The sequence below is a fragment of the Peromyscus leucopus genome, chromosome 15 (assembly GCF_004664715.2).
Source record: "Peromyscus leucopus breed LL Stock chromosome 15, UCI_PerLeu_2.1, whole genome shotgun sequence".
NCBI classification, from domain to species: Eukaryota; Metazoa; Chordata; class Mammalia; order Rodentia; family Cricetidae; genus Peromyscus; species Peromyscus leucopus.
In genome coordinates, this window is record NC_051076.1 from 61,385,223 (window position 1) to 61,402,288 (window position 17,066).

Genomic DNA, 17,066 nt, shown 5'->3' on the forward strand with positions numbered 1-17,066 from the left:
TTATTCACCAACATAATGAAGAACCCCAAAATGAGTTCTGGAGAAACAGCTCCATCAGTGAAGCATTTTCCTTAGAAGCACGAGGACCCGAGTCTGACCCCACAGAATACATAAAAAGGCTGGGCACAGCGGCCCCCTTGTAAACACACCATTACTGGAGAAGTGGAGACGGTCAAATTTCTGGGCTTGCTGACCAGCCAGCCTAGTGGAATTGGTGAGTTCTAGGCCAGTGAAAGACTCTACCTTAAAACAACAACAACAACAAAAAAAAAAAAAAGGTGGAGCTGGGCAGTGGTGGCATATGCTTTTGTCTCCGAGTTCAAGGCCAGCCTGGTCTACAGAGGGAGTTCCAGGACAGCCAGGGCTACAGAGAAACCCAGACTTGAGAAACAAAACCAACCAAACAAAAAACCCAAAAGAGAGGGGGAAGGGGGGAGAGAGGGAGGAAGAAAATAAATGAAACGAAAAGAAAAACAAGGTGGGATGCTTGAGGAAGGACAGCTGGGGGTGTCTTCTGGCCTTCACACACACACACACACACACACACACACACACACACACACACACACACACACACACACACACGCGCCCTGCACTCCCTCCGTACCTATGTACAGAGAAAGAGAGAGAGAAAGAAATGGAGGGGCTGGCTAAATGCATCCTGAGAGAGACTGGGCTTGCTGAGGACATGACGGAGTTCAGAGGTGAACCAAGTGCTCCAGAAGAGGCCAGGCAGGAGAAGCTATCGCCTCTGTAGGTCAGCCAGTCTTTGTCACAATCACTCAACTCTAGTACAAAAGCATCCACAGTCAAAGAGGAGGCCTGGCTGTTTTCCAATAAAATGTTATTTACAAATACAGATAATGGGCTGGATTCAGTGCATGGGCTAGGGGTCACCAACTGTTGACAGAGTTTAGAAATGGGCATCTGAGTATCTGCCGGCTGGATGTATTTACCAGATGCTCAAAGGCTTCACCATTCTCACACTCATAACCGGTTCTCACTGTGGCAATTCGTAACTGGTCCAATAATGATATCAATAACAGTAACATGTTATTGATTTAGTAAGCCCATGAGCCATGCTACACCCTACTGATGAGTCCTGGGAAAAAACAAGCCAAGAGCTGGGTGTATGGTGCACACATTGAATCCCTGGACCAGGAAGGCTTTCAGGAGGAGGATGTAAAGTCCCGTGGCAGCCTGGGTAACACAGATGTTTCAAAATACAAAACAAGGCTGCTCATGGTGGCTCTTGGGCGGTCCTTACCTCGACATCTGTAATCCTAGCCATTTGCGAGGTAGAGGCAGGAGGATTGCTAAGAGTTTGAGGCCAGCCTAGTCTATATACTAAATATTACTAGACCAACTTAGGCTATGTAGTGTCTTGTCAGAAAGCAGACATTGTGAACAGGAAGTAGGGTAGGGCTACAAGTATTCAAGGCCCTCCCCTAGTGACGTACTTCCTTCAGGGAGGTGCCACCTCCTAAAGGCTCCAAATTTTCCCAAAACACTACCAACAGGACCGACACAACACATGAGTCCATGGGGGGTTAATTTCACATTCAACTTATAACACACACTATCTGCATACACATAGGATAAGAGTAATTTCGTATAGGTCTGGGTTTGAGACCTGCCACATGATGTCACAGGTGGACTTTTACCCCCATCTCCCAGCACCATAAGTATTTTGGACTTGGAATAACTTTATTTTATGAGTGCAGGGATCCTTAATCTTGGCATCACTACCAATGTATGTCAGGTAACCATGCTGGGGAGCCTTCCTGTGCACTATAGGATGATAGAATACTCCTCACCTGCAGCCATTGGATACCAATTCTACTACCCAGACACGACAATCAAAATTGTCTGAAGACACTGCCAGATCACCCACAGGAGGTGGGAGGCAGCGACACTGTCCTTAGTTGAGAATCATTATGTTGTATAGTACAGAATCTAGCTGTCTACAATAAAGATCATTATCTGGAATAAACCAGTGTCCGTCATAGCCACGGGGACCTACAAATTGGCTTAGTCCATGAAGATACTTGCCACTAAGGCTGGCAACTCAAGTTTGATCTCCAGAACCTGGAACTCACATGGTAGGAGGGAACTGACTCCTTCAAGTTGTCCTCTGTATGCGTACATCCATTGTTCACTCACACACATATGCACAAAGAAATGAATGCATGTGAAAACCCCCTCCCAGCTCCCTTGCTCCTTTAATATGTATAGTCAGTGCTGCAGACCTGAAGGGTGGGCAACACCTTTCATTTTCTGAATACCAGCTCAGAAAAGCTACTGAACATCCTAGCTGGGCATGTATCTGATATCCTCAAGAGTCAGTTTCTAACTTCCTCCATGGGGGAGACACAAGGCATAAGATCACAGCTTATGATTATTCCAAGAAGGGTTTTATTGACCTTAAGGAAGAAGCATGTTTGAAAAGTCATGGGGATGTCTGTCCTTCAAAAAGTCTTTCAAAATGGCAACATTTGAAAGCTTCCCTGAGGCTGATGTGTTGTATATAAAGAGGCTGGTATCCAGTAACCTTCTAAGTTACGCTCCCCCTGAATTTTCTGAGGCAGGGTCTCTCACTGAACCTGGAACGTACCGATTCAGCTAGACTGGCTGACCAGTGTGCCCTAGGGACCCTCTGTCTTTACATCCACCTAGCACTGCTGGAGTTGCAAGCACGTGGTACCATGCTCTACTTTCTATGTGGCCCTAGGAATCTGAGCTCAGGTCTTCCTGCTTGTTCAAAGAGCACTTTACCTCTGAGCCATCTCCTAGTCCACGTCTCACATCTAACATGCAATGAGGTAAAAGGTCTGGGGTACCATACCATTGCTGTAAGGAGGGACAAGCATCCCACGTCTCAGTTAAAATGCCAGCCTCCTAGAGCAACTGAACCCCTGGACACTTCTGTTTACATCTAGTGGACATGAGCCCTGGGCATTTGATTACTCCCCAGATCAAAGCAAAATTAAATTACCTCACAAGCTTCCTTTCAGAGAGCTCGACACGCAGGCAGGCTGACTCACCTTCCAGAAACTATCCACTTTGCCATACACAAGGGACTGGTTCTGCCTTTTGATCTCGTTAATGTGGTGGATGTCACTGGAGTTCAGGTGCTGCTCGACCACGAAGCCCAGAAAGCTGTTGTCTGGGGTGTGAGCTGATGTGGAAAGCAAAAGACAGGGCTGTGAGTATTTAGCAGGCAAAGGGCAGCGGGGGCATCACAGACTCCACCCAGGCTGTCTAACCCACTGGCACGCTTGCACGTCACTTGGTTATACCTCACCCAGGAGCTCAGTCTACCGTGATTCCAGCTGGGTTTACCATCAAGTCTGGGTAAACGAAAATGAAGCAGCATAATCCACAGTTTCACCTCCACTGTGGATTATTCCCTGATAACAGAGGTACAGGGGCTGGGGAGATGGCTGAGTAGGAAATGCCAGCACAGCCCAATCTGTGAGTTCCAGGTTCAGAGAGAGACTGTGGAGGGCTGTGGCTAAGCCTGGCAACTCAAGTTTGATCAGGTTGAGGTGGCTCAGGGGGGCAGGCACTTGCCATGCAAGCCTGAGAACCAGAGCTCTACCACAGATGCATGCAGAGAAAGGCTGTGTGTGATGTGCACACCTATCACAGATGCATGCAGAGAAAGGTCTGGGTGTGGTGGTGCACACCTATCACAGATGATGTAGAGAAAGGCTGAGTGTGGTGGTGCACACCTATCACAGATGCATGCAGAGAAAGGCTGGGTGTAAAAAAAAAAAAGGTGGTGCACACCTATCACAGATGATGAGAGAAAGCTGGTGTGTGTGCACACCTATCACAGATGCATGCAGAGAAAGGCTGGGTGTGGTGGTGCACACCTATCACAGATGCATGCAGAGAAAGGCACACCTATCACAGATGCATGCAGAGAAAGGCTGGGTGTGGTGGTGCACACCTATCACAGATGCATGCAGAGAAAGGCTGGGTGTGGTGGTGCACACCTATCACAGATGCATGCAGAGAAAGGCTGGGTGTGGTGGTGCACACCTATCACGATGCATGCAGAGAAAGGCTGGGTGTGGTGGTGCACACCTATCACAGATGCATGCAGAGAAAGGTCTGGGTGTGGTGGTGCACACCTATCACAGATGATGTAGAGAAAGGCTGAGTGTGGTGGTGCACACCTATCACAGATGCATGCAGAGAAAAGGCTGGGTGTGGTGGTGCACACCTATAATCCCAACATTGGTGGGGAGTCAGGTGGATTCCAGTGCCTCGATGGCCAGCCAGTCCAGCAGAAAAGGGTAAACTCAAGGTTCACTGGGAGACCTTGCCTCAAAACAGATAGACAGACAGACAGACAAATACTAAGATGGGAGTGGTTGAAGAAGATATTAAACATCAACCTCTGGCCTACACACACACAGGACGTACAGTCATGTACTACATTACTGTATCATGGTCAAACGTGGATTGCATAAACTATGGTGTTACCATAAAATTCATGGCTTGATGACATACATCCTAGCCGCCTTGGCTTGGTAAGTCTGCATGCACAACAGCCACACACTGCATTTCATTTTTTTAAAATGTTCTTTACAGCACATGTCTTTTTTTTTTAATTAATTAATTTTAATGTATGAATGTTCTGTCTGCATGTACACCTGCACGCCAGAAGAGGGCACCAAATCTCATTATAGATGGTTCTGAGCCACCATGTGGTTGCTGGGAATTGAACTCAGGACCTCTGGAAGAGCAGCCAGTGCTCTCATCCACTGAGACATCTCTCCAGTCCCACACACACATTTAAGGAGGTCTCCTTAAATGACTGCAGCCAACAGCCAGGCATGATTGCCACTAGGGGCAAAACTGGACAGTGAGACTGAAGAGCACACGAAAAGCAAGCGTCTCTGGAGCATAGACCTCTGAAAGCCAACCCCTGCAAAGCCACGCTATGTACAGGGTGGACTATTCTGGAAGAAGACAAGGGGTTTCCTTTTGGTCCTCCCTACCTATGGGCTCTACAACTCCTCAATACAACACAGCAAGCAGGAAGCTAAACCACAGAAGCCATGTCAAGAACATCAGTACCTAGTGACCACAGGTTTTGAAATATTGTGTGTGTGTGTATGTATGTGTATGTATGTATGCCCGTGTGTGCATGTATGTGCAGAGATCAGAGGATACCTCAGGTGTCATTCCTCAGGTGCTATCTACTTTTTTTTTTGAGAAGGATCCCTTATTAGAACTTGGGGTTCACTCACTGGGGAGACTGGCTGACAGGGAGCCCTAGGGAGCTTCCTGTTTCTGCCTCCCCAGGGCTGTGGTTTCATGTGTGTGCCATTACACCTGGCTTTTTATGTCAGTTCTGGGACCGGAATTCAGGTTCTCCTGTGGCTATCATTCTATCAACTGGGGCCACCTCAGCCCTGTACGATTATCAAGTATGTGTCACCAGGAGGTGGTGTCTGACCAGAAGACAATTCTCCCTTGATTAAATAGGATCCTCATCAACTCCACCTCCCATCTCGTTCAGATACAGTTCTACTTGCCGGGAGATGTCTCAGTGAAGGCCACACTCATGGCTGATATGAAATGAAGCAACTGTTGTTTAGTCTGACTCAAATAAAGCAGCTATAAAGAACACAAAACCAAACTCCCCAGTAGTTGAGACTGGCTATTCGGTACAACCCCCACACTGCCGCTTCAGCCATGTCCATTCACCTTTGGGTGCCTCATGTTAGGGCAGGTCGTCTCCTTTGCTTTGCTCTGGGTTTTGAAGAGTCAAGGGATGCTTTGCCAGACACAAAGTCAGTTCAGAAGTTCTGTGTGGGGGACGAGCATGCACACACAAGTGTGACTACACACACGTGGAAGTCAGAGTTCGGGTGGTCTTGTTCAATCAATTTCCATCTTATTCTTTTTTCAACATTTATTTATGTGGATAGACCTGTGCCTGCATGAGGCCAGAAGAGGGCGTGGGATCCCCAGAAATGGGGTACCAGGAGGTCGTGAGTTGCCCATTGTGTTGGAAATCACAGAGCAGTGTGAGCTTCTAACCACTGAATCATCTCTTCAGGCCCTCCACCTTCGGCAGCGTCTTTCAGTCAACCCGAGTTGGAGTTCGCTGCTTCAGGTAGGCTGGCTGGCCCAGGAGCTCCAGGGACCCACCTGTCCCCACCTCCCCAGGGCTGGGTCCAGGAGTGAGGGCTGCCACACCCAGCATTTTTATGTGGGAACCAAGGAGGCACTTTACCCCCGCCCGAGTGGGCCACTTCCCAGCCTCCAGAAACCTTTTCTACCGTGAGAGGTGGCCTGCTGGGAACGAGACGCCCCAGCTCTCGTCTCATCTTTCTGAGGGGAGGAGGAAGAGGAAGAGGAGGGCTGGTGTGAAGGCGCTCTGTGGAGACCACCATGTCATCAGCCAGTCTCCGGGCCCGTGTCTAACGGCGGTGACAGCAGGAGAGAACAGGGCTGTGACTCGGAGTTGCGCTCGGCCAAGCCAATCTGCCCTTTCATTTCTCTGTTTTTGAACAAGTGCCCAGAGGCAAGGGCCATGGCTACAGTTAGCTCAGGAGTAAATCACTGAATAAATTCTATAGCCAACAAGAGACAAAGCAGCGGCTGCCTGCTGCTGGTTTTCTTTCCCCTCCTTTTTGAGGGGCGCCGGGGTGGGGGGGGGGCACTAAACCTGGAAAGAACAGGGGGCTGGGGGACAGCCTCTGCATTCAAAGTGTCCTGAATTATTCTGTTATTCTCAAAGGCCAAGATTGGAACCCGGGGCGCTAGACTTCAAGACGGCAGTTTTTAGTTTTTATTTTCAAGACACTGTTGGTAGTGACTAGCATTCCATTCTTGAGATATTTGTTCCTGTGATTCAGTTTGTCTAAGTCCCCATATGGGCGCTTAAAAATGATAAGTAAGTGAATAGCTATATTAAAATATAAAAAGGATGATTAAAAAATTTCAATCAAGAAGAAAAAAATGACGTGTGCAATTTCTTTGTGTCAAAGATTCTCTTAGCTTATAATAAGCATGAATGGTGAGACGAGGAGGAAGAAGAGTTTCTTCTTTTTCTTTGAGGCAGGGTCTCACGTAGCCCAGGCTGGCCTCAAACTCACTATGTAGTCAAGGATGACCTTGAACTCCTGCTCCTCAGGCCTCCACCTCCCCCAATGCCAGGATTAGAGGCACCGCCACCACAACTGTTAAATGGGGTGCTGGGGATGGACTTCAGAGAGTCCAACTTGCTGGGAAAGCATACCCACTGAGCCACACTGCCACCTATTCTTACTGGGCTGCAGTGTGACTGTAGTTTGGTACTAAATCAACTTTGAGACCATGTGAAGAAACATATAGAGGTTTTCCCCTGAAATTCTGTCCACATTCTAAGTCTCAACTCCCAGTTTCACGGTGAGAGAAGCAGCACTCATATGCTGGGGGCTGAGAACCTCACACACTTACAGACACTCTGCCAGGACACAGGCCATGCCTCTGGTCTAGGTAACACAACTTGTCACCAGACCCCCTGGGTTTCCTCAACAGGAGGGCACAAGACCTCCCGTCCCCCCTCAGTCCCCTGTGGCCGACTACGAGGAGGTGCCCAGCAGCTGTGTGTATCCAGACATCTATGGAAAGAACCCCTTTCTCAACAAAAGAATTCTTCACTTTGCCCAGGAGGAATCCAAAGCCAGAGGCCTGCCTGATGCTACCAAAACGACCTTTTGTCATCTAGAGAAAAGGCTCCGTGGTTAAGAGCACTTGCTGCTCTTCCGGAGGACCAAGTTCGGTTCCCACCTCCCATGTCTGGCAGCTCACAACCACCTGAAACTCCAGCTCCTCTGGCCTCCGCTGGCACCTGCACACCCCTCCCCCAAATCACACATGTACACACACACACACACACACACACACACACACACACACACACACAATTTTAAATAACTTCGTCCAGTTCTAACCTCAACCAAGGTTTCTCTTGCTTTGCCTATGATGAGAACAGACATGAGCTGTGGTCAGAGGGCATTAGGGTGGATATTTGATTCCAGGGTAAATCAATGAAATCTCACTATAAAGGAGACTCCAGGAATGCTGCACTTTCTGTAGTCAGTCCATCCCAGGAGAGAAACAAATGCCATCGCTACAAACACCATCCTGACATCTGAGTTCTCTCTACTCTCCAAGTTCGGTCCCAAGCATGTGTGATGGCAAACACTGCCATGGAGAAGGGAGCTCCGGCCACCTCCGAGACCAGCCTCCGGGCAAGTCTGTGACGGGGTTTCTAGATTGGGGAAGGTGAGGAGGGAAGACCCTCCCTAAATGTGGGTGGTGCCATCCTATGGGCTGGGGTCCTGGACTGAATAAAAAGGAGAAAGTGAGCTGAGCACCAATATCCATCTCTCTGCTTCCTGACTGGATGCTGTGTGAGGGGCTGCCTCGGGCTCCTGCTGCCATGCCTTCCCCCTCTTGATGGACTGTAAACCCCAGAACACACACACACACACACACACACACATACACACATATCCCCCCATACCATGCACACACATGGACACAAATATACACACATACACAATGCACGCGCACACATACACACACACAGATATACATACATACACATACATCCCCCCACACCATGCACACACATATACACAAATATACACACATACACCATGTATGCACACACATACACACACAACATGCACACACACACATACACACACTCACACACATAAATACACACATACACACACAGATATACATACATATACACACATCCCCCCCACCCCATGCACACACACACACACACACACACACACACACACACACACACACACACAGAGAACAAAGCCCTCCTCCCTTAACTTGCTTTGGTCAGGTATTTGTCCCAGAAAGAAGAAAAACGTTGACCAGAGCACGTGACAGCAACTCTTTCATTTTATCACCACCCGACTCTGCCACAGATGAGGCCACAGGGAGACCTCGGCAGTCTACAGGCTGGGAGGAGCAGGCCTGGGATTCAGAGCTAGAATTCTAACAGACAGCGTTACAGTCTACCTGTACCTGTACCCTGCGAACAACGGCAGTGAACCATGCTTTCAGAGCACAGTCAGGTTCTACCACAGTCTAGAGCACACACGGGAAGATATACGCATATGTACATTAGACACGACTGTGCATGGATAGACCTCATCACTGCGGTTTCGTCATGTGTGTTTGTGACTACAATCCACTTTTTGCATTTTGAGACATGGTCTCATGTAGCCCAGACTGGCCTTGAACTCACTATGTAGCTGAAGATGACCTGAACTTCTGATGCTCCTGCCTCCACCTCCAGAGTGCTGGGATGACGAGAGTATACCACCATGCCCAATCTGTGCTGTGTTGGGGATGGAACCCAGGACTTCATGCATGCTACTCAAGTACTCTACCAAAGGAGCGACACCCAGCCCCTCCTGTCTTCTTTAAAAATGAATTAAAAATTCTTAGCAAGTGAAACCGACTCTGCTTTCAATCGCACAAATCTCCAAGGCCTATTTTTCTCCTGGTAAATCTTTTAAACACCTCTGAGAATTATGAGTTACACTCGCACTACCCATTGCCAAAGCCATAACCCCAAGAGCCAGCCTGGGCTGGCTCCTCAGCCTTCATAGCCAGCTAGTCACCGGGTCCCAGGGGTGTGAACTTCTCAAGATCATAACTACCTCTCTCCTCTCTACCTTTCAGGGCTCAGGCCACATTGATTTTTGCCAATAAAGAAGTTTTTCTTTCCCCTAATTATAAATGCTGTCATTGCTGTTCCTGTTACAACAGATACATGTCCTCAGTGTAAAACTTGTAAGTTACCTATAAGCTTTATCACCTAACAATACCCACCACTGGTTGGACTTTCTTTACCCTCCAGGCCTATGGATAGTTTTTAGCTTCAAACTAAAGTGGATCCTTGTTACATTTACTCTGGTTGTGTATGTGTGTGTACATATAATACACTCAGGATTTTGTAGCTATACATGCATCTATGTGCAAGTGCCCGTGTGTGTGTGTGTGTGTGTGTGTGTGTGTGTGTGTGTGTGTGTGTGTGTATACACCAGAGGATGCCCTTGGCTATCATTTCTCAGGCTGCATGTACAGTTTTAAAAGAAAAGACGTATTTATTATTTTTACGCACATGAGCGTTGGCCTCCACATATATATGGGCAGCACATGTGGTTCTGGTGCCCTTGGAAGCAGGAAGAGGGTGTTAGATCCCCTAGGTCAGGAGTTAAAGGCAGCTGTGAGCCGTCATATGGCTGCTGAAAACTAAACCAGGTTCCTCCGCAGGAGCGGCAAGTGTTTCTAACTCCCGAGCCACCTCTCCAGCCCCCAATTTGTTTTCTGAGACAAGGTCTCTCAGAGTTCACCAAGCAGGGCAGTCTGGCTGGCCAGTAAGCTCCAGGGCCCTCCGGTCTCTGCTCTTCCAGCACTGGGATTATAAGTGCACACCACCTTGCATGCTGAGGGGGGGGGGCTCCCCTCCCACTACCACCAGACAGGGTTTCTCTATGTAACAGCCCTGAATGTCCTGGAACTCACTCTGTAGACCAGTCTGGCCTCGAACTCACAGAGATCCACCTGCCTCTGCCCCCGAGTGCAGGGATCAAAGGTGTGTACCATCACTGCCCAGCTATGTGTGGCACTTTACCGCCATCTCTAGGGATAGAACTCAGGCCCTTCTGCTTGTACAGCAGGCTCTTGACCTGCTCACTGAGCCACTTCACCAGCCCATAATCTGGATTTTAAAGCTGCACATAGATCGTGGCTATGTTTTTCAAATTTTTACCTGAACTGATGTTCTTAAATGGTTATGATGCTTGGCTCGTGGAGAGAGGAGGCTGGGCACAGACTAGGGAAGCTGTAATGTGCAGTGGAGCCAGAAACATGAGTGTCTGAGCTGTCCACAGATGCACACCCCAGTGAACTGTCCCAGTGTCCAAAAGCACTTCAGGAGGGAATGAACTCGGGAAGAGAAGCCTCCCGAGGGCTGATCCTCAGAGCAAAGAGCCTCGAGGCTACTCTGACTCGCAGGTCTGTCCAGAAGCAAAAGCCTTTTAACTTAAAGATGAAAAGGGCAGTTTGCATGGAAAAATGGCCCCTCTGATTGTCCTTGGAGTAAAACTGCATGCAGGCGCCCATCTGCAGTGAATGCTGACATGTTCGCAGAGGGAAGAGAACCGGCTCATTATCGTCAGGCTAAGTTCTGCCCCGTCTTCTCCAGTCTCTTTCTGATCATGTGGTGCCTGTGAGTCCCTAACCCTGGCAGAAGCCCAGAGCGAGGAGATCGATGAGTAACAGTGACTGTAAGCATCCAAGTGGCTTGAGATCTCTTCGAACGCCAAGGATAGACGCTCTTCAGAAAGAATTGGTGGTGGAGTCTAACTCGGGGAAGAATATTCCAGAAAATGTAACAGTCTCTGCCAAGGTCCTGGGGTGGAAATGTGCCCGGCATAGTTGGAAACACCCGAGGGAGGTCAGAGGGCAGTGAGAGCTGAGGCCAGGTTCCCCTGTGGCCGGAGACTCCTAGGATGCTGGACCGGTTCACATCTAAGCCACGGCAGTGACTCCACACACAAACAAGAAATCCGCACATCGGACTTTGCTTAGGGAACGAGGAAGGGCTCCGAGGCAGTGGTGGCGACCCTGGCGGCACGGAGAAGCGGCTTCAAAGGCCACAGAGATGTTTGCAGGCTAGGGAAATCAGGTCTGAGCTGAGGCTTGCCTGAGGCGGGGTGGGGGTGTCTCAGCGTTGCTGCTATTGCGACTTTAAGCGGTCGTCTCCATGGAAAGATGGGGGTGGGGGGAGTCAATTAGATAGACCGGTCTTTCTACCCTGGGCAGCATCGTTACAGGAGCCCGAGGAAACTGTGAACGGGGGTGCTGTGAGCTAATTAGAGCTATCCAAACAAGGGCTGAGAAACAGTGCCAGTCATCAATTCTGGGGCTCTCTTTTTCTGTCTTAGGTGGTCCCATCAAATGCCTTCTCTATTGCACTCTGTGTGGGTAAATTGTGTTTTTTCTTTGTTTACAAAGGTATAACACACCTTGTTTGAGACGTGAGAAGTAAGAAAAGGGATTGCCTTCAGGAGTTTACAGCAAGTAAGCGCATCTGCAGTAGACTACAGGCTAACCTTGAAAGGATGCCTCGACTGGAGCAAATCCAGACACCTAGAGAGAATGAAACAACATCCCCCAAACACAGAGCATAGAGTGGCTATTTAAATAGCTGCTTGACCAGCACTGGAAATACGGATAGTGTGGAAGCTTCAAAAGGAGCATGGTTTGTGAAGTACAGATAATGATGGGTGGGGCTGAGCAGATGGCCTTGTGGGTAAAGTGCATGAACACGAGGACCAGAGCACAGATTCCAGGACCCTATGTGAACGGAAGGTGGAGAGACCCGGCCTCAGTGCATGAGGTAGAGAGCATCTGAAAAAGACTCCTGATCATGGGCTAGCCAGGTGGTGGTGGTGGTGGTGGTGGTGGCAGCGGCGGCGGCGGCGGCGGACACCTTCAATCCTAGTACTCAGGAGGCAGAGGCAGGTGGATCTCTGAGATACATGGTCTTGTCACATTGGGACGGAGGGAACCTCTTGACCAGGGTACTGGAGGTCACCGAGGGCTGGGTCTGGCTAGTGAGGTACAGACACTGTTGTCCACGGCAAAGTCACCAGCCTCGGCTTGTTTTGAAATGATGAATGTCTCACAATACCTCATTCTGCAACTTCTTTCCACATTTCCTGTGCTGAAGATAGTCCCGGCCATGGAAAGTTCTCCATCAACTTGTTACCTGATGGGTTCGGCGGTGGCTGATGATCACTGGATCTGCAATCTCATCAGGGGTTTGAAGATATTCACTCCCTAATCCTTCACTCTGCCTACATTTGCAGCTCTGCTTTCTCTATTATTAACAGTTTCTTGTCATCAACCGTTTGATTATCTTCGAATATAATTTGTGCTAGAAAGGCAGGAAGATCAAAGCTGGGCTCTTCCCCCTTTATTATTCTGAGTAATGAGTTGGTATCCTAGCAACTTGCGAAGGTGACCCACTACATTTTCTTGCTTGGCATATCATCATATCTGGACTCATCAACGACCTTTTTCTTTCTTCCTTTAAGGCAGGGTCTCATGTATCTCATGCTAGCCTTGAACTTGCTAGGCAGCCAAATGATTTTGCCCATTTCATCCTCCTGCTTACACCTCCTACATGCTGAGATTACAGGTGTGCACCACCATGCCCAGTTTATGTGGTGCCAGGGATTGAACCTACAGTGTTGTGCATGCTAGCCAAGCATCTACTGACTGAGCTACACCCCTAGTCCAACTGACTACTGTTCATTTGTTTGGTTTTCATCCACGGCCGCCAGTGTTCTTTGATGCTGTCTGGGGATCTTATTAACTCCCGACACCACCTCTGTGGTCCTTCCTGTCTCCCTTGCCTACCCTACCTCACTTCTGCAATCTGACTTATTCTAGGAGGCTCTGTTATATGGAAAAAGATGTTTGGGGAAAGTCGGTCTGAAAGGCTTGCATACTCATAACCCTCATCAGGCTGGCTCAACGTTTGGTTCTTTTCAAAATGGAAAACATTTAATTTGTGTGTGGTGTGTGTGTGGTGTGGTGTGGTGTGGTGTGGTGTGGTGTGGTGTGCATGGTGCGTGCGTGCGTGCGTGCGTTATGTGGATATACGTATGGAAGTCAGAAGGGAACCTGCAATGTCACCCCTCAGGTACCATACACCTTGTTTTCTGGAGGCAGGGTATCTTCACTGACCTGAATCTGAGGTAGCGAAGTTGGCTGGCAAGGCCCAGGGACACGTTTTTCTCTGCCTCCCAAGCACTGAGATCACATGCCTGTGCCAACATGCCCAGCTTTTTCCTTGTGTTATGGGGATCAAACTCACGTCCTCAGGCTTGGATGGCAAATACTTTATCAACAGAGCCAGCTCCAAGCCCAATGTTTCATTTTTATGAGATCACGGATATCCTTTTCCAGCTGAAGATCACCTGAGGTCTTCACATCAGTGTTGTAAATAGGCCTTTCTTGTGGACAGAGGTGTCTGGCTCCTCCACATTCCTCTAACAGTCTCAAATAACCATGTAAACATTTCCTACTCCACTGTTTGCTTTCAGTGTCATGGGTGGTTGGCCATGTTGTGCTCTGCGGGTTCCTTTCTTAAAAGGCATTCAAGTGTGTCAACTTTCCCTCCGATGTCTGCTGAATCCAGGAACCGTGTCCCTCTGCCAGGTTAAGAGAAAGTACGTTCTGTCTCTGGCTTTCATTACATTCTAAACAGAGCCTTTCTTTCACTTGAAGGAACGCATACTTCTGAAAGCCTCCATGCACAGAATTGAAGCGGGTCTGCAGGGTGTTGAATCCCCCCTTCTACAGAAGAAAACGGCCTCTCCTCTCTGACGCAGGATACAAGCCACTGCCGGCATGGTTGGAAAGTGCACGAAAGCACAAGTTTTACCTAACTTGTCCCAACACGGGTCACAGCTTAGTTTAGTGGCTGGCACTTCTTCCCAGGCTCAGGATTTCATAGCAAAGTCAAACCCCAGGCAGACTCTAATCACGCCTCGCCATGCTGACAGCCATCTGTTACCTGGTGTGCCAAATATTAGTTTGTTCCCTGAACTGTGCTCCTGGGACAGGTGGCAATAACAGGGCGCTAGAAGTCCAATAATAATAATGTCTATCATACACACAGCATGCTCTCACCAAACTCTCTGAGCTCAAAAGAACATTTAAACAGGTAACACACACACTCTCTCTCCCTCTGTGTGTGTGGGTGGGTGGGTGGGGGCGTGCAGAGGTCAAGGAACAATCTCTGGCATCATTCCTTAGGTGCCATGTACTTTTTTTTTTTTTTTGGAGATCAAGTAGGCTGGGATGACTGGCCAGTGATCTCCCAGGGTCTATCTGTCTCCTCCTCCCCGACACTGGGATTACAATTCTACACAGTCACATGGCTTTTCCCATGGGTCCTAGAGAGCCGACTCAGGTCTTCACAAGCACTCTACGAGCTGAGCCATCTCTCCAGGCCATACTGTGAGTTGGTTTTTAAAACTGCTACCCCACCAGCTATATACCACCCTTCTTAATGCTTTTTGGCCCAGACCTAAGGCCCCAGGATTATTAGCCTAATGTATTCACTGAGACATTTAGGGACCGAGCAAAGGGTCATCTCTGGGCAGGAACATAAGATGCAAGGGGTAGTCATGAGGGGGAACGAGAATGCATGCATCTCTATATAGCTGACTTTATCAGCCAAGCAAATAGACCGATGTTTCAGAAATTCACTGCAGCATAGGACCTGGATGAAATCATGCTGCTGCCTTTGGAAAGGGGGTCTTCTCTGCCTGTAGCCTTCCAAGACACAGTTTCATTCACGTGGCCTTTTGTTTCCACATAGAAACTTCCCTCCTTGTGGGGGGTGGGGACTTAATCATAAATTAACTTTGGCACAAATGCTGTCTAGTTTGGTATTTGGTTTCGATGTCCTTGGCTAATCAGAAGTAAGGCAAAACCAGGGAAATGGAGAGCAAAAGAAAGAAACAGCGATGCCAGGAACGATGCCAGGAAAGGGCCATCATGGAGACGTCTCAGAGCCCAGCAGGACGGCCAGTGAGTGTATCGGTCAGCGTGAGCTCCGTAGCGTCCATCATGTCGGTTAACCGTCATGAAGTGTTTGAGCACACAGAGAAGTCGGCTCTGGAAGCGAGGCCCAAGCACCTCTGTCTCAAGGTGTTCTGCAAGCCTCCTTGTGTGAGGAGAAGCTGCCCCCTGACTCTGTGACGAGAAAGGAGAATGGCAAAACAACCCGGTGTCGTGCCCTTGAGAAGAGCGAGAGGAAGAAACCCTTTCCGGCCAATGTTACCGTCTGTTCCCTGGATAAACACGTCTCAGGGGGGAACTGGAAGCTCATCAGTGGAGAGGCGCTCAGTGGAGACCCCAGCAAACTGCTTCTCCTTCAGCTGATTCCCGACCTGACCCTGAGGTACCTAAGGTGGCTGGCCCACCTTGATGACGTCAAGATCCGCCTGCTCTATTGGGCTCCTCGAGTTGTCTGTTGGATGTCGTAAGTCGATAATGTTTTGTGACCTGCTTTCTACTTTTGCCCGAAACTTGCTCAGTAAAGTCACCCATTTGACACTAAAGCTGCAGCTCTTGGAGGTGATTCTCTGGACCATACAGAAAAAGCCCTCACTGCATAAGCTTTACTGAACAACATCCAAACACCAGCCAGGGCGGCAAGAGGCGGTAAAACAGTCTGATACCAGGAGTTAAGCAGCCAGCCAAGTATGAAACTGCGCTTAAAGCAGTTCTAATTCAGAAAAGGCACGTATGGGTGTGGTATGCACGTGTATTCATATGTGGGGGTATATGTACACATCTGTATATGTGTGTGTGTGTGTATGCTGTGCACGTGGAGGCAAGAGGTTTACATCAGGTATCTTCTTTAGATCCCGACTTTCCATAGTGAGGCAGTCTCCCATGTGTCTACTCCAAAGCTCACTGACTTGGTGCCTCTGGCTAGGCAGCTTGCTGTGGGAGCCCCAGCTCTACCCACCGGAGGGCTGGGATCGCAGGCATGCCTCTACTCTTACCTGGCATTCACGTGGGTTCTGGAGACCAGAACTCGGGTCCTCCAGCTTACACAGCACAAGCTTTACCCACTGAGCCATCTCCCTGCTCGGAGATTATTTTTTCTTTTAAAAGCTTCATGCTTGGGGGCCGGAGAGATGGCTCAGCGGTTAAGAGCACTGGCTGCTCTTCCAGAGGTCCCGAGTTCAGTTCCCAGCAACCACATGGTGGCTCAGAACCACCTGTAATGAGATCTGGTGCCCTCTTCTGGCCTGCAGGCATCCATGCCGGCAGAATACTGTACACATAATAAATAAAAAAATCTTAAAAAAAAAAATAATGGTGGTGGTGGGGAAGCTGCACACTTAAATAATTAAGATTGAATTAATGGGCTGACATGGAAGACCTCATTCCTCTGTAGGACATGGTACTGGGACATGCCCAGT

General features: G+C 48.9%; 1 protein-coding gene across 2 annotated transcripts in view; it reads right to left on the reverse strand.

Annotated features, from left to right (window-relative positions):
- Positions 1-17,066, reverse strand: part of Mgat5 (alpha-1,6-mannosylglycoprotein 6-beta-N-acetylglucosaminyltransferase) — a 289,240-nt gene that overhangs the window by 79,241 nt on the left and 192,933 nt on the right. For both annotated transcript variants that reach the window (XM_028874926.2, XM_028874925.2), the window contains exon 12: positions 3,045-3,178. In XM_028874926.2, the coding sequence (XP_028730759.1) occupies positions 3,045-3,178 (134 nt within the window). The remainder of the gene's footprint in view (positions 1-3,044; positions 3,179-17,066) is intronic.